The sequence below is a fragment of the Blennius ocellaris genome (genome assembly GCF_963422515.1).
Source record: "Blennius ocellaris genome assembly, chromosome: 24".
NCBI lineage: Eukaryota > Metazoa > Chordata > Actinopteri > Blenniiformes > Blenniidae > Blennius > Blennius ocellaris.
In genome coordinates this window covers 6,240,042-6,252,240 of record NC_137673.1, presented here as the reverse complement: position 1 = coordinate 6,252,240, position 12,199 = coordinate 6,240,042, and the positions used below count along the sequence as shown (strand labels likewise).

The 12,199-nt window shown below is 45.8% G+C and overlaps 1 protein-coding gene across 4 annotated transcripts in view; it reads right to left on the bottom strand.

The window, feature by feature from the left end:
- The window catches only part of LOC308147509 (dedicator of cytokinesis protein 9-like), a gene marked incomplete at its 5' end in the record, with an annotated part of 43,319 nt that overhangs the window by 12,682 nt on the left and 18,438 nt on the right, over positions 1-12,199 (bottom strand). For 3 of the 4 annotated variants that reach the window (XM_080519706.1, XM_080519705.1, XM_080519707.1), the window contains 23 exons: positions 231-359; positions 467-536; positions 1,029-1,144; positions 1,275-1,364; positions 1,459-1,545; positions 1,655-1,773; positions 1,909-2,020; positions 2,184-2,276; positions 2,967-3,032; positions 3,521-3,708; positions 3,808-3,887; positions 3,978-4,100; positions 4,564-4,646; positions 4,729-5,076; positions 5,439-5,579; positions 5,693-5,767; positions 6,634-6,689; positions 6,888-7,062; positions 7,154-7,288; positions 7,405-7,500; positions 8,649-8,718; positions 9,686-9,768; positions 11,144-11,233. In XM_080519706.1, coding sequence (XP_080375832.1) covers positions 231-359; positions 467-536; positions 1,029-1,144; positions 1,275-1,364; positions 1,459-1,545; positions 1,655-1,773; positions 1,909-2,020; positions 2,184-2,276; positions 2,967-3,032; positions 3,521-3,708; positions 3,808-3,887; positions 3,978-4,100; positions 4,564-4,646; positions 4,729-5,076; positions 5,439-5,579; positions 5,693-5,767; positions 6,634-6,689; positions 6,888-7,062; positions 7,154-7,288; positions 7,405-7,500; positions 8,649-8,718; positions 9,686-9,768; positions 11,144-11,233 — 2,625 coding nt within the window. Of the gene's footprint in view, positions 1-230; positions 360-466; positions 537-1,028; positions 1,145-1,274; positions 1,365-1,458; positions 1,546-1,654; positions 1,774-1,908; positions 2,021-2,183; positions 2,277-2,966; positions 3,033-3,520; positions 3,709-3,807; positions 3,888-3,977; positions 4,101-4,563; positions 4,647-4,728; positions 5,077-5,438; positions 5,580-5,692; positions 5,768-6,633; positions 6,732-6,887; positions 7,063-7,153; positions 7,289-7,404; positions 7,501-8,648; positions 8,719-9,685; positions 9,769-11,143; positions 11,234-12,199 lie in introns of all 4 variants that reach the window. The other variant, XM_080519704.1, reaches the window with a different exon arrangement.

Genomic DNA, 12,199 nt, shown 5'->3' with positions numbered 1-12,199 from the left:
ACCATCATAATATCACAACAGCACAAAAACTACCACAAAGACACAAAATGATCACATAAAGACACAAAACTATAATAAAAACGATCGCGAATATGAAAACCACCACATAAAGATACAAAGTGCTGCAAGATAAACTCAAAGAGAAAAAAATGTAAAAAAAAAAAAAAAAGCACGAAAACAATCACAAAGGCACGTAATTACAACAACGCGACAGGGGTCTAAACTTATACCTTCAGCAGCTTGTTGCTGGTCAGGAAGTCGGTGGAGGGTTTCAATATGGCCGTCATGGCTTTAGCCAGCTCCTCGTGGACCGTCTTCACCGCCACAGTGGAGGAGTAAGTCTCAGGCTTCAGCACAAACTGCAGAGAGCAGGTGACAATCCGTCAATCCTCACTGGGTATGCAAACACAAGGTGTTGATAGGGCACATATATGTATATATATATATATATCACAGAGGACTGCACCTTGACGTACGACCTCAGGTAATGCTCCAGCCCTTCCTCGTGGCACTGCGCCACCACATGGACCATCACCCTGGAGAGGAAGAAAAGAGGAGTCAAATGCATTCATCCTCATTTACACGCTGCCCACAGAGCTTCAAAGACTCATCTCGCACACGGCTGAGATATAAAACACACATGGCGCGCAGGAGCTGAAGGTGAAGGACTAATGAGAAAAAGGACTGAGGCCATTAAAAAGACTTCCAAATGAAAGAAGAGAAGTCACAATTCAGATTCTATCCACATAAAGTTTAGTGGAAAGATTTCTACTGCTGGAAACCAGGAGCTCCGTGCATGTGTGTGTGTGTGTGTCCCTAATTTACTGCCTTTGTGGGGTCTGAAACTTACATTTGTCCGCTCCACTCTCAAGTTAAAAACACTGAAATCTTCAAGATGATTTGTTGGTTAAATTCAAGGCCACATTAAGACATTTAGCTATTATGATTAAGGTTAGATGAAGCGGGACAAAGCCAGCCAGATAAAAGCTGCACTCCTGGACGTGGAATGAGATTGTGTGTGACTGGACCTGGTCACGTTAACGGCCACATCCTCATGCGTGGCTCTGGTCAGGACGCAGAACAGCTGGTTGATGACGGTGGGGAGGAAGTTCACCATCACGTGACCTTCCATAGCATGGAGGCTCTGGGAAGGAGTGAAGAAGGTGAAACGCGGCGAATGGATGACTGATCATGTTCTTGATTTGACGGGGCATGAACAACAGGGTGTGCTCGTTTCCCCTCGGGGCACCAGAAATAAACACAGCTCTGTGTACCTTCAGGTATTTCACCAGCTCTCCCTCCGAAGCTTGAGCTGAAACCTCCATGCTCTGACAGTGGTGGAAGAAGTTGTGCAAGTGCTGATCCTGATTAAAAAAAACATGTAGGTACATAACACCTGGAAATTAATGCCGAGACACCGCGGCGTGCTGCGAAGGATTGGCCGAGGCGTGTGTGTACCTGAGTGTAAACTGTAGAAACAAGATGAGTCGAGACTTTGAAAAGTGGTTTCCCTCCATCTACCCATTTGATCTCCAGTCCTGAGTGCTGCAGGGTGAAAGTGGAAATAAACGAAAGCCCATTTACAAGTGGATCAAGTCAACCCCCCCCCCCCCCCCAAAAAAAACCCCCATCTCACGCTCATGTGTTGCCTCACCTTGCCGACGCTGTCCTGTGGGCCGAGGTACCCGGCGGGCAGGTTTGCAGCGACGGCCAGCTGCTGTTCACTCGTGATGACTCTGCCGTCCCTGAGCAGCGGCAGCCAGGCCGAACCCACTGAGGACACAGAACGAGGGTGACACCAATAATAAGAGAGGTGCACGGCGGTTGCTGGCTTTCATTCGTTGCTCTTTCACTTTGTGGACACGTAAAATAAACCGTGGGGCTTTGAGCAGCGGGAGTGAAGCCGACCTGGAGCCTCCACCAGGTCCTTCTTCTTGCTGTTGCTGTCGCAGCTGACGTGATAGAAGGTGAAGAGAAGGTGATGCTTCTCGTGCAGCTGTGTTGGAAGCTCCATCTTTATCTGAAAGTGAGGAGAGGTAATACAAACTCAGGAAGGGGGAAAAAAATGCAGAAAAGCCTGCAGAATTCAATGCAAAGTGAATGCAATGACTCTGCAGCCATTAATGAATCCACTGCAATACCCATTACATTAATGAAACTCTGAGTGACGCGAGTGAAAATACCTCATCGTAGAACTCGGGGTTCTGCTGGTGGTGCAGCACGGCCGCATAGGCCTGCTTAGTAAACAGAGGCCCTCCAGGACGGCCGTAGATGCACTGCAGCACATTGAAAAAGAAAGACTTAATCCACAACGCATCATAGCACAGTGGGAAAAGTGCTTTTTTTTTCATTTAGCTAATGAGTAAAACATCTAAATACAACTTCAGTATTAATCTAAGTAAATATGAGCTTGTACATTTTTTTAAAGTTCATTTTACAAACACATTTTAAGATTTCAATCAAATATGTGTCATTTAAAGTACAAATCTTCAAATATGACTGTGCTGTAACTATAAGTAAAGTCACTGATGTTGTATTTGGAAGCAAATAAGGAGGTTAAGCAGGCTTTTGTGATTTTCTATGACAATAGAATTAGTGTACATAATATTTGACATATTTTGTTAAAAGTCAGTTAGTTAAAAGCATTTTATTTTGTTATTCTACAATATCTACATTACCTTTGAACCTGTTTTTTGCGCACTATCTTTACAAGTGACTTTTAAATGACCATCACAAGTGACTATCTAATAATTGTCCTTGGTTTAAACACAACATTGGATTGATGGCGTGCACAGCGGAATGTCTTTCTTTTTTATATGGAGGACATCAAGTCCTGTCTAAAAGGACTCAAATCTCAAGTGAAGTTGAGATTTGGTTTTTTTTCAATTCATGAAGTTGCGTCCAACTCAAGGGACTCAGTTCGACTCGTCTGTTAATTTCAGTGTTTTTGTGGTATGGAAATGCACCTTCAGCGGCTGAGCTTCGTCTTCGTCAGAGTCCTTGAACTCGATGCAGACGGCGACGTTCCGCGCCTGAATAGAGGAGACGGGAGTTTCAAAAGAAGCACAGGCAGGTTATAATGGAAAAGCACGAGCCGTTTAATCTCCCCGAGCAACTTTCTGGAGAACACTCTCTCTCCTGCGACTATTTCAGATGTGCAGGGGAAATATTTGAGGCAGAGATGTGAGCGTTCTCATTTAAAATAAAAAGAGAGCTGACCTAGAGAAAATAACAAGCCTGTATTAATGCATTAATCAGGAGCTGCTGCTCTGCAGGAGGATAATTCCACACAGCTCTGCTGCTTGGCTCAATGAGCTGCGGGCAGCTGCCAGCGGGCTGCAATGACTACACAAGACACCCTGCCAATGCGTTTTGGCCATATTGTTTACGCTGCACGTAAAAGATGATTGTGCACTTTGTGTAACCGACACTGGAAAAGCTCAGGTTTACAGAATGATCAATGTTTCCGATTGGATAACTCGGCTCGCTAAGTCACATTACACACGTTAGCTGAATGTACCTTTGCGAACGATTTCTGCCCGTCGTATTTGAGGTGTTTGGGGTACACATACAGGTGGTTTTTGTAAATGGTGAACGGCTGGGAGCACTTTGCGATGCACGGCACAAACTCCTCCACCTCCAGCAGAGCGCTGCCCGGCCCGTTCCCCTCGAAGCCCCTCACAGGGATGTAGGACGGAGTGACGCAATCTGCAGAGCAGGAAGAGCGTGCTCATTACAGGCGGTCACAGTGGAAGTGGTTAAAAATAGCTGTTTCGGAAAGTTTTTGTAAATATTTGCAGGATTTACTGGTTACATCCGGCGCCACGCTGTCGATAGTCACGTCTAAGTTCCCTAAGAGCACGGGGAGCTTGGCCATTTTCTCCGGTCTGTTGGGAAAGGAGCAATATTGTATAAGACATTTGTATTATGAGAGACAAATCAAAGCAGGTTCATTGGAGAGGGGACAGACGACATACTTTCTGAAGTCTGTGAGCAGTTTGAACATGTCCTCGTCTGACAGCTTGCTGCTGTCCTGACGGTAAAGAGCCGAGAAACGGGCGCTTTTGTCCAGAACTCCTGACGCGTCTTTAAAAACAGGCCTGCAAGAGAGCACGAGAAAAAAAAAGAGAGAGAGAGAAAAAAAAAAGGAGTGACTTCACTGAAGATTCAGCACGCCTCACTGCTACACCACAAGTTTTAAGATGTGTCCCTGCAGGCAGCCTTCTCTTTCACGGCTTTTCACACTTTTTCCTCAACTGCAGGGAGTTTAGCAGGAGTCTATTTTTGGCTGAATGAAAAGTATTTTCACTGTCAGACAAACTTTATATTGCACTAAATTAAGGTAACTGTAACTTCTGTTCCACCTTTAGTCCATTTTCAGCACATATATGACCACGATATTGCGGGCACTTGCAAGATTCCACCTGTCACATCCGTCACCAGGCTTTCAGCAACATGCAGCCCATTCCCATGTGTTTTCTGTGTGTCATTCTTCTCTGCACAGCCACACTCATAAGGTTGCGCTCAAATGTCACGAGAGTGTTGGTCGGGTCCTGATGCTACCTTGCAGCCCAGGCAAATGGCATCCTGTACTGTCCCAGTCTGCTGCAGGCCGTCTTGGCATTCTTCAGCACCTTTTGAGCGATCTGGATGAGAAAGATATTACTGATTTCACTTTATATTGAGAGAGGAGATGTGCACAGTGCTTGTGTCCATCGGGTTGAGCACCTTCGCCGAGTCAGAGCTCTTCATGTAGGGTTCAGTGCAGTGTGTGATCCCACCCTGGAGGACCTTCTCGATTCGAGCCACCAGGAAGATCTCCGGATGAGGGCAGGTGACAGAGAACACGCCCTGCCTGGGGTACTGGATGGCCCCCTCCGGGAGCCCGTTGGCCAGCCTGCGGCCCCCTACAGGGCCGTCGCCGCTGCTGCCGTTGATTTGCGGCTCCGGCTTACCGCTGTGACCGGACGTCATTTGTCGAACCAGCGGGTGATTGAGATCCACGTGGAAGTCTGCGGAGATCTTCCTGCTGTTCTGGACGTCGAAGAGGGACAGGACCACGTAGAAAGGCTCCACCTTTGGATGAAGAGGAGAAGAACGTGCTGTAATGAACGTCTCATTTTCCATCCGGAGCATTCACTGTTTCCATTACACAGCCCCACCAGTGTGTGTGTGTGTGCCGCGACGTGCTAACAGCTGTGGTTTTATACAGGAGGAGCCCATCTTCCTCGCAGACGGAGACCTCGGCAGGAAACCAGTCAATCACACTGGTGCTAATGCGCACTGGGAGGCGCGGGCTCGTTACCATAGCAGCGGCCACGCCATGTGCCAACAGAACCGTTCTCTGATCTCCTTAAGTGATTTAAAGCTCGCCCTGGTTTGCAAAAAAACATAATGCTGGAAGCGTGTGCCACCAGCTGCCGCATCCATCAACGTACGTTCGTGGTCGGCCCCTCCTCGTTCTCCGCCACGCAGCCTTGCAGGTTGAAGGACAGGTCGTTGCAGCTGACCAGGACCCTCTTCCCAAACTTCTCCTCAAACTGCCGCACGTCTGGCTCGATGCCCGAGAAGTCCAGTTTCTGTGGAAACAGACACTGCTGTCGACGGGCTTCAATTACAGAGCACCACGACAATGGTCGCGTCAAACGTCGATACTCATCACTGCTACGGAAGTGTGTGTTATTTCTGTCACCTGTGTGTCCGGGTCCAGAGTGAACAGCTTGAGTCGGGCTTCACTTCGCATTTTGGATTCGATATCCCTGGCAGTCTATTTAATCAAAACAAGCAAAAGTAAGACTGTGCAGCTCCAGCTGGAACCCAACAATATGGCTACTTTGAAATCGCCTATGAACACACTCCTAACATCCTATAAAATACTATGTTAGTATATTTAATTATATTTAAAATATCTATTGTTGCCTTAGTTGCTTTACTTAAGGGAACTTTCAAAGTGTCGGAGGATCAGGCACACAAATCACAAATACTTTGTCTCACATCGAGTAGCAATTCTTTTACATATTTTTGAACGATTGAAAAATATGTTTTTATCAAGAATAGTAACTTATAATCTTTTAATTACTGATTGATTTAGCAACCTTAGCCGTGTGAAGTTGTCACAGCTGAGGCAGGTGTTGCTGCAAATGCTAATGTGGCCCTTTGCTATATGAATGAGAATGGCTTTGTGAGAATATTTAGGATACTGACGTACAAAGATGACCTTATTTTGTACATGAAGCATGTATGTGAAAAGCCCTTTTTTTGCAGCTTTAAACCCAAATCCTGGCTTAATAATCCGGCTAAATGCAGAATGTTGTTTACTCAAAGTTTGTTTTCAGGCTGCCACGTAACACTGCTGCACAAGTGTTCAACATTTGCAGATCAAACACACCGAACCATATGTTTTCTTGGTGAGCATCAAGAGAAAGACTGGTCGCAAGAACCACATCTGCTCAGCTATTCCGCACAAAGCAAAGCTGCAGTTCTTTTTCTGACTCCTTCCAAGTGAACTCATGGGACCTCAGACGCACTGCTGCAGGATGGGGAAACGAGCATGGGGAGGGATCTGACCGAAGCGAACAAACAGCAGGGGCAACCGTTGCTTTGCGTGTTGCCGCAGATGGAAATACAGGCTACCTGAAAGGTGTCTTGAAAACTTCCGGAGGAGAGGTCTGTTTTTCCATGTTCCTCATCTGTTGGAGAGATAAGCATGAGCTTTGGTAGCTGAGGTTGATCTATTTAAAAAAAAAATAAAAATATTGATAATGATGAAGAAACACCCTGCAGAGACATTGTCCCGTGGGGTGCGGGCGAACTGATGGAGCCTGCAGGTGCAGCAGGCGCTGAGAGCCACACAAACAGAGGGAAGCATGAATAAATGAAACAGTTACCATCATGCAGGTCCCCGTTCCTCTTCTCCTGCATGGCCTGCTCGAAGCTGCTGTGCAGGATCTTGTTGAGGGTGCTGATCCACTCCTCCATCTCTGCCTCGCCGTCTGCCGCCAGCAGGAACGTGCTCTTGTCCTGCATCTTCAGCTCGAAGGCGAACCGACGCACTTTGCTGTTCTGAAGGTTCCAAGGCACGAGCAGTCAACTTGGGACGAATTCTCAGATTTCACTTTAACCAGTTGAAATGTCGCCAGTGTGAATGGTTTACCTGAATAACCCCCATACACGAGTCCAGGAAAATGGTCCCTTTGGGCTCCTTTGACGTGTTCTCGTCTTTGTAGAAGTTGAGGTTGTAGGAGCCGTCGCCCAGCTGAGCCAGGTGGAAGTACCTCCTCTTGAAGGACTGTGGTAACAAACAGAGGCCCACAGTACTGGGAAGGTTCCTGTTGTTCTCAGAGCAGAGAGGAATGCGGGAGGATCTCCCACAGGTACATTTAATAACCTGTAAACTTTACCCACCCGCATGGTGACGCTGATCGCGCTGTTCATGTTGCCTTTGTACAGCCAGCCGTGTTTGGACACCCCTCCCTTCTGGGACCCGAGAGAGGCCGTGTCCTGCAGGGCGAGGTGGAGCAGACACAAACAGCTGCGTTAAAAGCATATTTCAGCGTGTGCATGTGTTGAACGCCCACACATTTATTTGCCCACTTTGCTTTCAGATCAACAATCAGCTCTTCATTAAGGTCGGCATGCCCCTCCGTCATCTCAGGGGCTTTTCAGTTATGACAGTTTGTCCACTAAAGGTCACCGACCTTCAGTCCGATCGGCGCCTCAAGCGAGGTAATCACTGCAAAGGGATGTGATCTTTTAACTCCACTAATGTCATGAAAATGTCGGCTATTCTTGGAAGCGGAGTGGAGCCGGGAACATCAGAGAACAGAGCCAGAGGACAGCTCGTAAAAGACGGACGAAATGAAATAAATGTCGGGCAATGAATGAAAAGCTCAAGTCTGCGTTCCTTGTAATTCAGTTGTTGTTTGGATGAAGTTGGCCGGGGCCTGGAGGGAGCACGAACTGCTTGCTTTTGCAGTCATTATTAACCCTTTATCAGACAAATCCCACATTGGGGGAAATTGCAACAATTGTAAATTGAAAGACATGCTAGAGTATCGGCGAAAAAAATACATTGTGATTTATCCAATAAGGTGACAGTTTTTGCAGTATTCAAATGATTAAAATATTGAAGATAAGCAGGAAGCTAGTGCAAGCGACAATATTAATTTTTAAATACACACCCAATAAATCTGGTAGGTCATATTCAGTGTGTTTCTTTTGTAAATGACATAACATTGAAATGAATTGTTCCCGGGAGTCTGTAGCGCCTCTAAGAATGTTCAAATTAATAGATAAAAAAAGGGCAGAACTGATAAAATTGCAAAGAAAGAAATATAGCTAAAATTCCTAAGATGGTCAAGTTATCTTATTAAACCATGCTAGAAGATGAAGAAAACCAATTAAAATAGGTTAGTAGCCATGAAAAACAGGCCATAGAAGGCGTGAAAGATGTGGAGAAGATCTAAAAGTATTATATAAAGGAAAAAGGTAGCCCAAATGGAAATAAATGAGAAAACAGCCCAATCAAAGTAGTTTGATTGGGCTGAATATGACTCAATGACAGCTTCATGTTAAAAAATACAAAAACCCTCACAGGCTGATCTGTCATCACATGAGCAGGATTGGAAACGTGGGACTGGAGATCTTACCTCGTCTTTTTCCACATCTTCATCCACCTCGAACAAGTGGGGGGCCAGTTTGTCAGGTCGCACCACCTTACTGAAAGTCACAAGGAGACGATCACTGTGGAGACATGGAGCTGGGAAAAGGCGTCTAAATAATACGATTTCCGAACACATATCGCTGGAATAACTCCAGTCGTTTTATTGTCTGCAGCTGCTTTCTCTGAGAGCAGCTCAATCCCCAGACGGACAGTTTGACCGTTGACCTTTACAAGACCCCCGCAGGCTCTGGGGAAACCACTCGGATAAACAGTCTCAAGGCCAAGACCAAACCGTTTTTTACTCGACAACGTCTCAGGCGCGACATCTGCAGAGCTCATTCCTGTCCTCAAGGAAAGTGGCTCGTCCAAGGACACTGGAAGCATTGTGATATTTTCCTTTTATTTTAATTAGGGGAGCCAGCCGCGCTCCCAGAATAGTGCCGCTTATCCTTGGTAGAATAACATAGGAAGTCTTCTATTGTTTTTCGCCGGGAGATCTTCGAGGCTTTCAGGCCGAGTCGGAGGAGTTCTGGCTAAACAGTTGACCGTAAACAAAGCCAAGTGTCACTGTGCTGAGTGAGATTTACGGCGGGCCGTTGGAGGGCAGATCAGCAAACTCAAAGCTTTTTATTTAAATAATTTTGCCTTGTGCAAGTTTGTTTTTCCTCTCAGAGTTGGTGTCATTTCAAGGCTTTGTACGAAGAAGTCGAGCAACAAAGCCAGATTTTGATGCTCTTTTATGCTCGAATAGAGAAGCAAAAATCCAGACAGCTTTTTAAAAATGGAAATTTTAACAATACTATATTTAATTGTACACATATGTTCAATTAAAGCTGTAAATGATAAATGTAAATGTTATTTCATTATACATTTTTAATTTCCAAGACAAAATCAAAACAACATTTTCAGAAAAATGGATAAAGATGGAAAATTAATTTGTTCCCTCCAGCTTAATTAAACATATTTATATATAAATGTCAGTGATTTGACTGTGGAAGCCTGGTGCCACCTGTTCATACTCACTTTGGGAGCTGGCGGAGATCTCCAGAATACTCTTCATACTTGTAGTTGACCAAGTGCCAGTCAGACTTGTAGGTTTTGATACACTGGAGGGGCAGAAAATGAAAGCATGGATTTACATTTCTCAAAAATGTTTTTTAAAAACTTTAAAAAAAGCTCAGTTTCCAACTAAACTGTATAACTGAAGTGGCTCTATATGCTCAGTACATTCAGTAATGTATCCTGTTATTACCTGAACTCAAACATCGAATGTCGTTTCCACACGATGGTGGCCATTACTCACAACAGTCTGTCTTTAGTCTTTATGTTTTGTCCTTAATCTCAACATTGTGTTCCCAGTCTGGACTTTAATTCAGTCTGAATATTTTATCTTCAGCTTTAGCATTCTGTCCTCACATTTTTGTCCTTGATCTCAACATTTAGGTTTTCAGTATTAACTCTCCGTCTTTGGTCAGACGGTAATGTACATTAAAGTGGCAGTTTGAAGACAATTCCTGCTCCTCCTTTCAGCTATAATTGCAATGTCGCAGAGCAAATGATGATGAAACGGAGGAAAGTTTCAGTTTGAAAAACTGGGTTGTCAGCTTGGATAAGAGCACAGCTGTGCTGAACACAGAATGCTAAACATGTAGACATGAGCATTAAGGCTATTCCGACTGTAATATTAAAACAAAACACAGACACACATAAGAACCGCAAAATTAAATCCAAAGCTTATAATTAAATGGATGATTGTGGTTCTTTAATTGAGTCCCATCACGAGGAATCACCAGATTTTTGTTGTGTGTCGTTCAGAGCTGAACAAGTTCGTCTGAAGTGGCTCGTACAGTGAGGACAAAGACAAACATGAGATGCAGCTAAACAAACAGCAGCAGGATCATTCATTTCAGCGTGCGCTCATGCGAATTCAGAGGAGACACGTTAGGAGACTCAAAGGGTCGCCAAAGAGAGGAAAAATAAATTCAGGCAGCGAACATCCCAGCTGCTCCAGATGAGGTTATGACGCAAGTCCTGGCTGATCACCTATCAGTCTGCATGGGACCCCACCCCAGTCGACCCCGGCCCTCTGAAACAACATGACGCGAACCAACACTCAACTGCTCCATCTGCGGCCAATCCACGGCGGGCGGGGCACGCCATCCCAGGTTCACTCCGAGGCTAACGGCGCCATTTTGGACGTATCAGTTTCCCCCTACTTTCGAAAATCTCGTGAGTGGTTTGCTAACGTTTGCCTTTTTCGCCCACTTTCTGCGGAATCTAATCAGCTCCGCTTTGCCCCGCACGCCATAAACAAATCTGAGCGAAGCTCCAGGATCTCGTGGAGCACCTGAAGGGAGAACAAGCATGGCTGCGCTCCAAGCAAAAGGACGGAGGCGAGCTTTGGTCAAGACGCACCGGCTGAGGCTTTGGCCCAGATGGAGGGATAAAGAATGGACAAAAGCGGGCCCGTGTTAGTTTTACCTCTTGGACAAACAGGGAGTGAGCTTCTTTCTCAGCAGCCTCTGGCACGGTGGAGAAGAGGGTCCGGCCTTGGCGCCGCAGGGTGGAGATCTGAGGAGAGACACAGGGAGCAGGCATGAAAAACAGACTGGCACCGCTCAGCCGTCCTGCTGCTACGTTTACACAACACAGCCACTTCGCTCCGGCGGTGTTTTTGCTGCCCCTCGCGATTAGATGAAACTCCTCTTTGTACTCGTCTTCAAAGGAAGGTCAGAGATCGAGGTGAGCTGCATTTCTAAAGCTGGAGGCCATCAGCCATCCGCTGGAAGACACAAGACGAGTGCACGCCGATTCCTTCGCAATTCGCGAATGGGTGAGCTGCATCAGCCTCGCATGATTTCATATATTCAATAAGAAGAAAGTCAATGTCGTGTTGTTGGATGAGACTGTTTGAATCTGATGAGTAAATGGGATGAGGTGAAGGTGCGACACGATCTGATGACGAGGACAAAGACGTCAGGGTTCTGTGCGACGAGGTGTTGATCAATAACCTAATGTAGAAGATCCTGCTGCTCAACCACATACAGGAGAAAGAATATCTCTTAAAGATCCACTTGGGCACAAAGACGACTGTTAGACGAATAAGCTGTGTCTGTGTCACAACCTATCTGAGGACATGTGCAGGTTTTATATGTTGGAATTGTGCCGTAATAATGAGCAAAGGCGATATTAAAGGTTCCAAAGGGAAAAAGAGAATTAGCCTCTGCTTCCTGAGGTCCTAATTCTTTCCCCTGCCAGCCTTATTAGATGGGCACAACCATAGAAGCGGAGCGAGGATCCATAGCGGAGGAGCAAAAGGCGCCTCAGGGCATAAACACTGCTGGGCTGGCAAGTCTTCCCTGCTATTGGATGCTTTTCCTGCCACTGCGACCACTTAGTGCTCTGCTTTTCTACTCAAGCCACAAAGATGAGTATAGGAAACAGTGGTACAATGACCTACTTTGCTCTTCAATCTTTTATTCTTACGCTCATCAGAATCTGCAGTTCATGAACTTCTGCCCTGATTCGACAAATCAG